The sequence below is a fragment of the Denticeps clupeoides genome, chromosome 8 (genome assembly GCF_900700375.1).
Source record: "Denticeps clupeoides chromosome 8, fDenClu1.1, whole genome shotgun sequence".
In the NCBI taxonomy this organism is placed as follows: Eukaryota; Metazoa; Chordata; class Actinopteri; order Clupeiformes; family Denticipitidae; genus Denticeps; species Denticeps clupeoides.
The window spans coordinates 17,129,344-17,143,172 of NC_041714.1; the positions used below are offsets into that span (position 1 = coordinate 17,129,344).

Here is a 13,829-nt window from a genome sequence, read left to right on the forward strand (position 1 = left end):
TCAGCACTCAAACAAAGCCCCCTTTTCTGTGTCAATAAGCTCTCTTTTCACAAATCTTAATAATTCATTCCACTTCTGCTTTTCATCATTGCATAATAGATGCCATCTTTGGTAAATTATTTAAATAAATGATTATTTTTGTAGCTCAGTTGCTCTTGAGGGCTGTGGGTGGGGTACGTCCCACTTCGGCATTGGGGCAAGCAAGTGAGAGAGAGAGAGATGAAAGTCCCTTCTCCAGCACCCTCAACCCATTTTGATCCCATCGTTTATCATATAGGCACGAGATAAGCATGGTGATTAAATAAAGTTCCGCTTTATTTAATAATGCTTTTCTGACATGTTTCTGACTTTTACATCAGAGGCTCCATTGCCTTCTGTTCTGTAGGAAAGGCCGTCCACCATGTTGTCAAATTTGGAGTCAAATAGAAATGAGTCGATAAAAGGGTATTCCAACTCTTTTGACAAGAGTGACAAAGTCCAGATAAACTCATGATGTGAAGCAGAGCTCCTTTACAACATACAGAACTGAACAGCCAGATTCATTTATATTTACAGCATTTATCAAACACCCTTATCCAGAGCTTACAATCAGAGGATACAGGGACAGTCCCCCTAGAGACACTCAGGCTTAAGTGTCTTGCTCAGGGACACAATGGTAGTAAGTGGGGCTTGAACCTGTGATTTTGTGGTCTTATGGTTTATAGGCGAGTGTGATACTCAGTAGGCTACAAGCATCCCCATTATTCACTTCACCAGCTAAAAGGATTCATGTGCCTTTCGAGGAATATTCTGAATTTTGTCTCACATCAGGACAGCAGATTCAAGTTCATACCAGTATCCGAAACATTCGGCCAGTTTTGAACATCCATACAACACAAAATTGTTGTTGGAAATAAATTAACGTCACAGATGATTGTACTGCTTTCATGAGAGATCAGTGTATCACTTCAATGCATTGTGGCTCTACACTGGTTGACTGTAGGATTGTATGGTTTTGCACGAGTGTCTGGTGTTCTGGGAACGACTCCAGCTCGCTGTGACCCTGAAGTGGACAGGCGTGTGGGTGTTTGCCTGTTTGATCCTGTTTGCATTGCAGTGTTTGTATTGCAGTTTGGACACAGTTGGTTTTTATTAGTAACTTCTATTCAGCATTGCATGAAAAATACTTGTATAGCAGGTTTGAGGTGAATTGAGACATTAATGAATTATATTTCATCATTATTTTAGGAATTATTTTGATTTTTTGATGTTCTACAGATCTTCATAATGAACATTTAAATTGAATAATTAAGTAGTAGGACCAAACCATGAATTAGTAGTTTTAGTTTTGTCCTTTTATTTTGTCAATTTGGTTTTATTATTTAATGTAATCTACATTTATTTAAGCTGAAACTGGTATGAAAAATTGATGTATAAAATATGATTGGGGTGTCAGTATCCTAGTGTGTGAGACACTTGCCTGTGAGCCAGAAGGCCACGAAGTCACAGTCACCACTTACTACAAATTGTGTCCCTGTGCAAGTGTCTCCAGGGGGACTGTTCCTGTAATTACTGATTATAAATTGTTCTCGATAAGGGGGTCTGATAAATGCACAAAAAACTTTTTTGGCAAATGTCGAAAACTCGTAAACAGGTAAATTAAAAGTGCAAATTAAACAGGTAAAACAATACCAAAATCTGCAGTTTAATTTGGATTGTGTTCTCTGAAAAGCCACAACAGCCTTGTTTTGCACTGGATAGTGTTGTGATAACTACAATGTTTGAGTATGATGTAATCAGTGAAAAGATCAGTCCCTCCCCTGGGCTGAACTATTTCTCTCCCTCCACTCAGCAGTAATCAACACAAGGTTCAACATCTGCATCATGGCAGCTTCCACTGTGAGAGCACCACTGAACTGGGCCTGGCTGTTGTCCAGTAAGTCTTTTTAAAACTCTTTAGGTCACCACATATTGTATTTTTGTGTATTTATGTCCATCTAAATACTTAGATTTGCTCTGCAGTGTTGCTCTGCGGATCCTCTGCCCAACAAATGAACGACTCGGCGGCCTGCACTCCTCCGGAACGACTCGCCTCCCAATTAACAGTGAGCCCTCCACTTCCACACCTCAGAAGCGGTGTCAGCACCCGCCCTTCTCTGCATTACTCAAAGTCAGGGCTTTCCGAGAGCTTCTGAACACAGCACGCAATCAGCGCCGCTGAGCTTTTATTATCACACTCATAAATAACTGCATGTTTATAGCTGAGAGCACCAATATGATGTGGAGAATGGTAATGGCCATGATTACTGTCGGGCTCCTGGATATTGGCACTCCACTTCCACTTTTCATATTCCACAACAAGCATAACAAGCCAAATTTATCGGGTATGACGTTAACAAATGATACTTTATTGTAAAGCGTTTTACGCTGCTCCTTTCGCGGCATTGTCGACTTTGACCCACGTCATCCAGCGAAACAGAACGATGATGAGGAACGTGTTCTTGCAGAGGTTCTGTGTGGAAATAATATCGCCCTCTGCCTCCAAATAAATTTTCTGAGGATCGGCTGCACTAAACACCATGAACGGTGAGCTACGGTTAGTTTGCATTTTGGATGAAGTGCCCTGTGGTCATGTGCAGACAACGAGCCAGTCACAGACAACATGGTTCCCATGGTTATGACACAACCATTCGCATCTTCTCGTTGCACTAAATTAAAAAATGTAACCTGATTAGACCTCCGACTCTCAAGCCAAAAAAGAAGACAATTGCAGGTGCTGGAGGGTGCTTGTCCAGAGCGGCTTACAATCATTAGTTACAGGGACAGTCCCGCCCTGGAGCAACTTAGGTTAAGGGTCTGGCTCAGGGACACAATGGTAGTAAGTGGGATTTGAACCTGGGTCTTCTGGTTCATAGGCGATTGTGTTACCCACTAGGCTACTTCCACCCTTCACGCCCTATTGTTTCACCCGCAAAGAAGGTGGGATAGAGTGATCACCGGCAATCATGCCAGAGTTCTCATACAGAAACACGTTTTTCTATGTTTGTTACTCATTGTCATAAAGGGAACCCACTGTTATTATCACATGACAAATTAATTTGCTCTCACCCACACAATAATTTCAGAAGAGCTCAAGGAAACTACAGAACTGTTTTGAACTGAGATTGACTATTTTTAAATCTAGAATGTGGGGCACTGTTTGGAGACCCAAGCAATCAATTGGAGTGATAACCAAACCGCCACTCTGCTGGACTCCCTGCGGACACTGACGGATGTCCTACACAAGCACCTAAAGTCAGGCAAGAGCTTAATAATACGCTAATTACAATAGGAATACACATGACAACAATGCAATTTAACAGAGGTGAGATATTTGTTAGCTCTCTCTATGTTTGCTACATGTAATTAAATAGAAGCACCGCCTTAAATCCAAATGGAAAGGCGCAGCTTTCCGAAAGTCAAACTTCTAATAATACAGAAGTAAAAACGACAAATATCCTGACATTTTATTTTCAACTGATGGCTCGCAAGTGATCCGAAAGTCAACGTGTTGTTGTTCAACTGACTTATGGCCAAGGGCAGCGTTCAATCACATCAGCCCACATCCATCGCTTGTGTGTACTGAAATGAGCCACGAACACGGGGGTGCGCAATAAAGCTCCGGGCCAACTACGTTTATTGTCCCAGAACTGGCCTTCCCGGCTCATATAGTTAAAAAATAAAACTACAAAGGCGATCAACCACCAAAATTACTTTCATGCTGACATTTTTTAAACATTAGATAGTTCTGCTGCAAGAAGGAGGACTGAATTTGACGGCAGTATTTTTAAAAAGAAATGATTTGCACCCTCTTTATGAAAAGCAAGGTGATTTTGCCGGCCTCACTATTACTGTCTGTCCCTTTACGGCTGTGTCTGTGGATATATCATCACCCCCTCCCCCTTTCCCCCCCCTCTCTCAAGGCTGTAAAAACTCGGCCGCAGACAACTGTCCTCTACCTCTCCTCCACAGCAAAGGAGGGCTGGTCTGCGTCTCCTTCGGGTCGAAACGCTACTGCAAGCCCATGTGCAACGAGGTAACGAAACACGAACGCGCGAATCTTTACCAAAGTTTTTAAAATGGGGGGTAGAGGGGTCCTTGCTGGAGGTAGAATACATAGTAAAAAAAGATTCTGATTTTATAAATCATTTTGTGGCGATTGGCTCAGGGTGCCCTTTGCACTTCCTAACACTGTCATTGCAGCGCCCCCTTAAGCTCAGGGGAAGAAACATTAAAGCAGCCAGCATGTCGTGCAGGAACGCTTCTTCAGACACCTGTCGTGTTCTGCTAAAATGTCTCTACATATTCATATTCATCATAATATTTATAAAGAGGCGTCGCCGCGGGACAGGAGCAGATGACGGCGTATGGGAGGCGAGGAGATTTCACACTAACCCTGCTAGCACCCCCCCTGCAGGGTCACGACTTCTCCATGCTGAGGACGTCCCGCCTGTACGAGCACTGCGGCGCAGACACCAGACACCAGTGGACCACGCAGTACGTGGGAGGGAACAGACTGGCTCTCTGCAACAGTGAGTCCGCTTTCAGGCGCCGTCGTAACGCCCTGCTCCTGCAGTTGCCAAGAGAAACCCTTTCCGCTGCGGGATCTACACACAAAGGCTAAAAGCTGGCTTGCTATTCCTGGGGCTGGAGCCCCGGCGTGGAGTCACAATGATATGTCAGTTTAAATGTCAGCAACGTTCTGGAGCTTCTTTTTAAACAGATTAGATGCTCTGGTTGAATTGTGGCTTTAAAAGATCCCTATTATCCCACCCCAGTTTTCTTAGCCCGGAGCCACACTTGGAATTGGCTCTCAAAATATCTCGGTGGAAACTAGATGAGGCTGCCACTGCGCTCCTAAATTATGCTAAAAGTGTCGTCTTATCACTCGCAGGACGCGTAACGTCCCTCCTCTGTGTCCCTGCAGAGTCCAACGTCCGGATCTCGGGGGCGCCCACAGCCTACTTCCCCGAGGGCCAGGACTGTCTGAGGACCAAGGGTGACAGGGATTTGCAGACCAAGGTCTTGCGGGCCTTCACTGACGAGTTAAGAGCGCAGGGCGTCACGGGGGAACCTGCAAATGAGTGTCTGCTCTGCGGCTAACGAGCCACGTGATGACAGCGGCCTCACAGTAGAACAGATGCCTGGACAAAAATCTGAGCAGACGGGTTTTAAAGGATCTACAGCATCTGTATGTGTGATGCACAAGTATATCCAGCGATGGATTTGACAACGCCGTAAAAAAAAAAAAAAATTCTGAACACAATTCTTGAGGTTCCCTCAGCATCACACCCAGGCCACAACAACATGGGCGTGAAGATGAGGGAACTTAAAAATGCAGCTGGTTGCCTTAAGTTTCAGGTTTTCTTTTTTACAGCGAAGAAATTGTGTTGTAGTCACACACAGTGACAGTGACAGCCTTCCGTAATTAAACTCATTTCCATCCTTTCTGCTCTGGATAATGGCCTGAAGCGGTTTTAGAAAGGACGCTGCGGGGCCTTGTTGCGAAGCCGGGTGGTGGTGCTCCGTGGGGAGATGAACGGGACACCTAATGCTACTATGCTAATGCCACAAGCCCAATTACCGCGCTAAGGTCAATGAGGTAAATAACGGCGTGTTTACACGTGATGGTTTAATTACTCATGGCTTCGCAGTGCATGAGTAATGTGTCTAATTGCTAACAGGAGAGGCAGAGGCTTTATCAAGAGATGCATTTCTCATGTTTCCCTGCGCGGTTACACACCATTAATTATCCAAACACAATAGGAGAATGAAGCGGTCCTCGCGTGGCGGGTGGGTGAGCCGTTTGCATTCGCGACGACACTGCGTAATCAGCAAGGCTGGCGCGGCGTGATCAGCACCCATTCATTGCGCCCCGATGCCTTTCAAAGCTTAATCGGCGGAGAAAATGGCTCAGCGGGTTTGGGGAGCAGCACTGCACAATAAAAAGGAAGTCACATTGCCTGAGCCAATCAGGGCTCCCAGCCCCGGGGGACATTTCCTTTGAACTATAGCAAAGGGGAAGGTAAACAAATAGTAAACCCCATTAAACTCCCATACTGGCCCGTCTTGATGTATGACCCAGGCCTAAACCAATTCCTTCAAGTCATTTTTCTTGCCGGGCCTGGAGAGTTGCCATTGTGTGCCTGACCAGGAAGCCTTCTAACACCTTCCATTTTGCGTTGCATCTCCTGCCCATGAATTACGTTTGCCATGCTGGCCATGTTGGCCCAATATCCTCAGTCACTCACTTTCCAGAACCGTCTAACCACAGCAAGACACTGGGGGACACTGGGGGTTCAGGGCAGGAGCTCACCACTGAGTATAAATTATCACAAGGAGTACTTCATTTGTATTTAATTACATGCAGCATATAACATTTTACTTCTTTTTATAATAAACACATTCAGCCACATAAAAGCCACACTTTTAAAGATCCTGTTATCTACTTCTGAGGTAATAACGTGCCCTTTTAATTTAGTTACTTATTTTCTGATCCACTTGACATCTCGCTGCTAAAATTAAAATTACCCCCATGGCAGGAGGTGGTGTAGAACTCGAGGACTTAAAGGGAAAAGGGAGCGGGCGGGGTCATCTATTCTGTCTGACGCCGTGCAGCACAGCACGGCAGAGTGGAGTCACAGCACGCCTCTTCCAAGAAACAAAATCAGCAGGTGGAAAATGAGCGGCTGGGTCGCTCTACTCCACCCGCAAAGAAGGTGGGATAGAGTGATCACCGGCAATCATGCCAGAGTTCTCATACAGAACTCTGTTTTTTATGTTTGTTACTCATTGTCATAAAGGGAACCCACTGTTATTATCACATGACAACTTAATTTGCTCTCACCCGCACAATAATTTCAGTGAATCCCATTGCTCTAATTTAATGTGCATTAACACATACAATCCACTAGATGACAGCAAAGACCCTCAAATTGTCATGTTCAGAACGAAAAATACACTGTGACTGGAACACTGAACAATCCAGTATTTTACATCATACTATAATACTATAATACAAATACTACCCATTGTACATATAGCACATAATGCAAACTTTCCTTTTTGCTTTTTCACATTTTGAATCATCCTCTGTGGTTTGAGGACATCTGAAAAGAGTCAACAAAGGCAACTCGCTTGGTTAATGTTGATCGCTTTATATCACTGACAGTGCTACCTTCATACATATATAGGCATTAATATGAATACATTTTGGACATACACAATGCACAAACACATGGCCCACTACTGTTAAACGAATCTGCCCAAAAAAATGATAAATGACTGAGCAGAGAAAATCTCCTCTCCAGGTACTTTTGCTGTCCTGCTTACCTTTTCATACTGGCCTTGACCCACATGCATCATACTGAGTAATGGCTGCCCTGCTGGGATAATTTCTGAAACACACACACACGCACACACACTGTCTTGTCAAAGCAGCAATTTGATTTAATTCAAATAGGTAACCTGGTAACACTGCTTTGTGGCGTGTATAAGGCATTGTTCACGTTGGGAATGCACACACATGACCTTCTGGAGGAACTTCTTGAGCATTTATGCGGCGATGAACAGGTTCACGGTCTTCCATTGGCAATAGTGATTGGGTTAATGTGCTATAACTCCTTTGTTACAGACTCAGTGTTTGCTGACTAATAAAAATCGCCCTCCGCTTTAATGCTTAGGGAGGGGCTGCGGAGGGAGTCCATTTATCATGTGCGGGGAACAGCTAGGCTCCTTTACTCTTACAATCACTGAAGTTGGGATCTGTGTGGGAATCAGAATTCCAAGGTTGCCCGCTGCTTACCATTTCCAGGAACCGAATTTCGGCGCTGAGCGTGTCCCGGCGGAGCTGCAGCTCTCCCTCTTTATACGCCTCCAGCTCCTTCTTCAGCCTTCAGATACAAGACACCTTCTTCAGACACGAGTGGAGCAAGACAAATTTGATTATTTAAGTAATAAAATGTTGTTCCGCACTATATTATATTAATGGCTGTGTTAACAACAGCGACTTGGACCCCTTAATGAGAGGTCATTAAGTTGTTCATATCTGATCCAGCTGTTCTAACCAAAGAGCAGCGGGTCACATGGGATTATGGCCATAAAGAGTGTAATAATGAAGAATGGAAAAATTGCATCATTACAGATGCTCTGAGTCACTCCTGATTCCTGGATGTCCAAGCCAAGAATGCATTGCTTTACACTCCATAGGATCTCATCATGGCACAGAAAAAACCTACCAATGCATCCTTTGTGTTGTCACAACTAGAGCTGTGCGATTCATGACTCACCCGGGTTAATCACCCGGATCCTTTAAATGACTCGAGTCACGAATCTGAGGTCTTCATTGAACCGAATCCTTCGAGTCCTAACTACACCATGTCTAAATTGTAAACTCCATCACATAAATACTTATACTTATAATCTTTAAAACATCAATTACTACCATAAAAGTTACATAACTTCCAGTTTCTTTGAAAGTGAAGTGATTGTCACTTCACTTTCAAAGTGAAAGTGAAGTGATTGTCACACGTGATGCACAGCACACAGTGCACACAGTTAAATTTGTCCTCTGCATTTAACCCATCACCCTAGGTGAACAGTGGGCAGCCATGACAGGCGCCGGGGGAGCAGTGTGTGGGGACGGTGCTTTGCTCAGTGGCACCTCAGTGGTACCTTGGCAGATCGGGATTCGAAACAGCAACCTTCTGATTACGGGGCCGCTTCCTTAACCACTGGTCCACCACTGCACGACCACACTTAAAAATGAGGTCTATCTTACAAACCTACAAATGTCCCGCAAAGTTGAATCCTCCTAGTGGACTCCTTGTGTCTCCTTTACAGCCTAATACTGACTCAAGTGACTCACGCACCAGGATCAGAGAGCGGGTTAGCGCTCCTGGCGGTTAACTTCCTCTACAACCGGACTCGGATCAGAGAGCGGGTTAGCGTCAATACTGACTCAAGTGACTCATGCAGCCGAATCTGAACCGCTCAGAGAGCGGGTTAGCGCTCCTGGCGGTTAACTTCCTCTACAGCCGGACTCATGTAACCGAATCTGAACCGCTCAGAGAGCAGGTTAGCGCCAATACTGACTCAAGTGACTCACAGCGACTTCCACAGCGACTTCCACAAGTGACCTCAACGATGATAAAGTTAAGTGATTGTCACATGTGATACACAGCAGCACAGCACACAGTGCACACAGTGAAATTTGTCCTCTGCATTTAACCCATCACCCTGAGTGAACAGTGGGCAGCCATGACAGGCGCCCGGGGAGCAGTGTGTGGGGACGGTGCTTCGCTCAGTGGCACCTCAGTGGCACCTTGGCGGATCGGGATTCGAACCGGCAACCTTCTGATTACGGGGCCGCTTCCTTAACCGCTAGGCCACCACTGCCCCGGATCAGTTTAGTGAGTGACTCAGAGGGAGCCGAATCCTAAAAAGGATCCGAGTATTACAGCTCTAGTCACAACATCACATTTCCTTTTATTGGTGAATGTAGCGGCTTTAAGAATAAGAAATGAACGATGATATTGATAAATAAAGATGGGTGTTACTATTAAGGGATGCTATTAATACTTGACTCATTTTAATTATCAATAATAGTCAAAAAAGAACAAGGCGTGGAGAGGAGTCATTAGAAATAATGATTCATGCACACGAGCTGACAATAAACCTCCTCCTCCTCCCAAAAGCCCCCTCATCAGCAGAGCTGTGCATCCCGCCTCTGTCGAGGGAAATTTGTGAGCCTCGGGCATCAGGCTGTCCAATGCACCCCCCCCCATTTGATTCACGAGCTCGCGACATGAGGAGATGGAGGGTGGGGAGTGAACTTCCTTCCTTTCTAAGAGGGACACGACATCGATCCCTCTCTTCTTTCATTAAACTCTTCTCATATGAGGCGAGTGCTGCTACTGATCACAGGCAGCTGATCAAAGTCTTAATTAAAGGGATTGGCCCAACGTTTCATTATTTACACATTTCAGAGGAGGAAAGAGGACAAGGATGCTGAGCCAGGCAGGTGGCATGTGCAAAGAACTTTAAATTACAGACTAATGTCCATTCTGCATCCATTTTGGGAGTATTTAATCATCAGAAAAGTGCACATGCAAAAGAAACACTTCAAATAAGAACAAACCATTTGCTGAGTGGTCACGTGAGTTTAGGATCAACATCAAGAAAATCCTATAAACAGAACAGTAAGCCACTTTAAATATTAAAAGCTATTATAGTTCTACAAAAATACACAAATCTGATTAAAAGCACATTTATCTGCACACCCAGTGTTGCCAGATAGACGGATTGCCAGATTGCTTTGGCTCCTCTAGACCACTGCAGACCAGCTAAAATAAAGCTTATGTTCACTATCATTTGAAAACTGTTACAATATTGATGTTTGCCGCATTTTCTGTAATTCAGTTTTTTCACCCTCCCAACCAATGTGCTCCTCTGTATAGTGTCTCGGCCCTTTATAGAGTCTAGTTAAGAGACTGGCTGCAAATGCTTTTCATTCCTCGCTGGTGGAATGATGTACCAGAGATGGAACAATAGAGATGGCATGGTGTTTAAAAACTCTCCATTTGTCATTAATGTACAAAAAAAATGACACATACTCTAGGGATTACCATATGTATATATTTTTGTAATATATACAGATATTCAAGTTATTATATTATGGCAGTGGACCTATTTTAAAAAATATGAATCATATGTCCTAAAGCATAAGATGCGGTAAATGCTGGAACCACAGATGTTTTAAGATCTTGCATTTCCTGATATGTACATGTTGCCAGAGCCTACCTTATGCAGTTTTTGTCCGTATGGGGCCTCTGGCTCACCACCAGCCTCTCAGCTCTCAGACTATCGCTCAGCACAAGGGCGTCATTCAACTCAACCTCCAGATCTAAATAAAACACAGTGGGGGCCTTTTTTTGCGGGGAAAAGACTGAAACCAACAACTAGTCCTGAACTAAAGGTATCCATACACAGCTTTATTCACTTGTTTATTATAAAGAGTGAGTTTTACTCACTGAAACTTTCAAATGAAGACATTCTAATTCTGATTATCAGAAGTGGGCATATCATAGCATTTCTGACCACATGACAGCAGCTGTGTAGCTGTGTTATAACACAACAGCAGCACATCCGTGTCTGGTAATCCTGTGTTTTTGATGAACTGTCTGATCTTTTTGCAGTGGAGAGGAAAAGGTAGGTGGTTTCTAATAAAGTGGCCAGTGAGTATAAAATATCTCACCGCTCAGCTGCAGGTCTAGCTGCAGTAGCTCCATCTGTAAAGCTGCCTTCTCCTCCTGTCTGGAGTTGAGGTGCTCATTCGCCAGGCTCATGCATGCCGTCTCTACACAGAAATAACAAAAAGAAGTCCTGACCAATCAGAAACAAACTGTCTATTATAGGACTGTCTATTACAGTACTAAAATCCTTCAGGTGGGTGGACAGATGAAACTGAAGGCAGGGCAGAGAGCCTAAAACGCACAGAGCAATAACCATGTTGCATGCATAAACTTAGCATCAACAACATCAACAATGGTCAGTTTTATGGGCTAACAAGTGCCTTTTTATGGCCTTCATAAACACCGGGGACATAATGCTCTCTAATTAAAATGATCCCTGTGAGAACTCGTGTTCTGGTTTTATTTTGTACAATTTGCACACACTATTTGTAGGCCTTAAATCAGTACAAAATGTGCTTCTGATCACAAATAAAATGTCAACAAACCCATTTTGAGGTTAAATGAGCTTCGATGCTTGCCCTTGCTTTATGACGGCTCGAGTGAAAATCCATCTCTAGATACTTTAGAGATCATTAGTGTTAGAGACCATAGTCTCTTCATCGCTGGTTGGTGTCTGACCCCTGGACAGCTGCGCGCCACTCTCTACCCGGCAGTGACACTAAATGATCCCCTCCAAACAACACAATAGCAACAAATGGGCCACACAACATTGGTTCTCATTTCAAACCCTGCCTAATCATCATCAGCCTAACAACCTGTGACCCCTGTATTGCTTTTGTGTCAATTTTCCTGCATTTGATTAGAAAACTGAAATTGATCTTTTTCGGGTTGCCTGAAAAGCACACATTTGTAGAAGATTTGTCCAGCCTTGTCTGCATGGCCCAAACAAAAGCTTAAATCACACACAAAAAGAGAAGAAAGACCTGATACTCAAATACACAAGGCATATTTTTTTGGGGATGGCAGGTTCAGTCATGCTGCTGACAAGACTGTACTCGCTGGGCTGATTGATTATGTTAAAGGAAGCCTCTTCCTATCTTCCTCACTTTCATATACACAACAAGACAGCTAGACAAAAAAACTGGCACTTTTAGTGCTTTCAGTGGTGCCTGCTCTTCAAATCAAAAGTCATCAATGCTGAATCTGACTGAATTGCTGGAATGTGACCAAAATTGCATGGGCTCACACTTGTAGGCCTTGATTTGATTTTGACCTATAGATGCCAGTATTGTGGTACTAATTTAATTTGAACAGTCACATGTTCTAGCATGGACTGCCCACTCTACCAACCATTCCGGTTTAGGAATAACATGAAATCAATGAAGGACTGTTGAAAATGCCTGGCTGTGCACATACCTCTGTTTAAAGCCTCGGCCTCCTGCTCCAAGGTCAGTATTTCGGACCGGGTCTGGATCTGAAACGTGGTACCTCTGTGGCCCAGCAAATTAAACTCGTTGTTGAACGTCACAATTTCCTGGTTGAACTTTTCCTGTTCTTCCATTCTGTCTTGCCTTAACTTCTCCTTTAAATGTGAAGCATAATTAAAACATACGAAACAGCAAAGGTTCATTACTTGCATTTACAAAATATGAAACTCCCTAATGAAGTCAAATGCAAAATTTGCACATCAAGAAAAAATTTGCACAGAACATAAAACCTACGTAAATTAAAAAGGTTTTTAATCAGTCTTGTATTTACACACCAGGTGCGCTCTCAGTGTGGCCTGCTGTTGCAGAAGCTCCGCCCTCTTCATCTCCAAGTGCATCTCACGCATCCTCAAGAGGTCCACCTGCAGCCCTGTTTCAGAAACAAGCCGCCCCTAGAATGGAGTGCCACATGTTTAGTACACACACCTGCCATTTATGCCATCGTGGTCTCAGAATAAAAAGCTTTCACAGATTCAGGTGTTGGCGTGCCAACAAAATATCAGCCTGCGTGCACAAATTAGTATCCGCCGCATTCGCTGCATGACCTGCTAGGAAATCATTCAGGTGCCAAAGGCAGCCAAATTCATTCTGATAATTACATGCTGCCTACACACACTGCGATTGTGTCGCGCCCTCTGTGTCACAGCACAGTTTTGTGCAGAACCAAAATAATCCATGATATAGAAGAGATAATGTTGAGAAGGAAGAGCATGGATTCAGACTGGGAATAGGCCTGGTCCAGAGTGCAGGCTACACATATTAGGCAATATTTATATACAATTAAATATCATTCTTTTTTTAATATATAATTTTATTTATATACACGGATCCAGCATTACTTTGTCAGATAATTGGCTGGATTTATGTACACCGATCTGCTATTACATTCTCAGATAATAGGATGGATTTAGAATATTTACACTGATCTGCCACTGAGCAAAAGTACCTGCTCCCCAGGCCCCCGCTGCTCACTAAGGGTGATGGGTAAAATACTGCGTTGTGTGCACCATGTGCTGTGCTGCAGTGCTTCACAATGACAATCACTTAACTTTCACTTTCACAACCACCTACTATAAAATGGTGAGCCATCAAGACATAGTTTGGTTCCGGTGAAACCAATATAACATCTCCA

The 13,829-nt window shown here is 43.8% G+C and overlaps 1 protein-coding gene and 1 long non-coding RNA gene across 2 annotated transcripts; one reads left to right on the forward strand and one right to left on the reverse strand.

Annotated features, from left to right (window-relative positions):
- Nucleotides 1-1,841: 1,841 nt before the first annotated feature.
- LOC114796202 (uncharacterized) lies at nucleotides 1,842-3,715 on the forward strand. The gene is made up of 3 exons (XR_003750629.1): nucleotides 1,842-1,915; nucleotides 2,002-2,084; nucleotides 3,164-3,715. It is a non-coding gene; the product is annotated as an uncharacterized LOC114796202 (long non-coding RNA).
- A 4,029-nt stretch (nucleotides 3,716-7,744) lies between these two features.
- LOC114795681 (coiled-coil domain-containing protein 172) lies at nucleotides 7,745-13,044 on the reverse strand. The gene is made up of 5 exons (XM_028989220.1): nucleotides 12,973-13,044; nucleotides 12,627-12,792; nucleotides 11,273-11,374; nucleotides 10,819-10,921; nucleotides 7,745-7,910 (listed from the first exon to the last, which is right to left on the reverse strand). Exons 1-5 carry the CDS (start codon nucleotides 13,042-13,044, stop codon nucleotides 7,745-7,747), a joined length of 609 nt encoding a protein of 202 aa, XP_028845053.1.
- Between the last annotated feature and the right edge of the window lie 785 nt (nucleotides 13,045-13,829).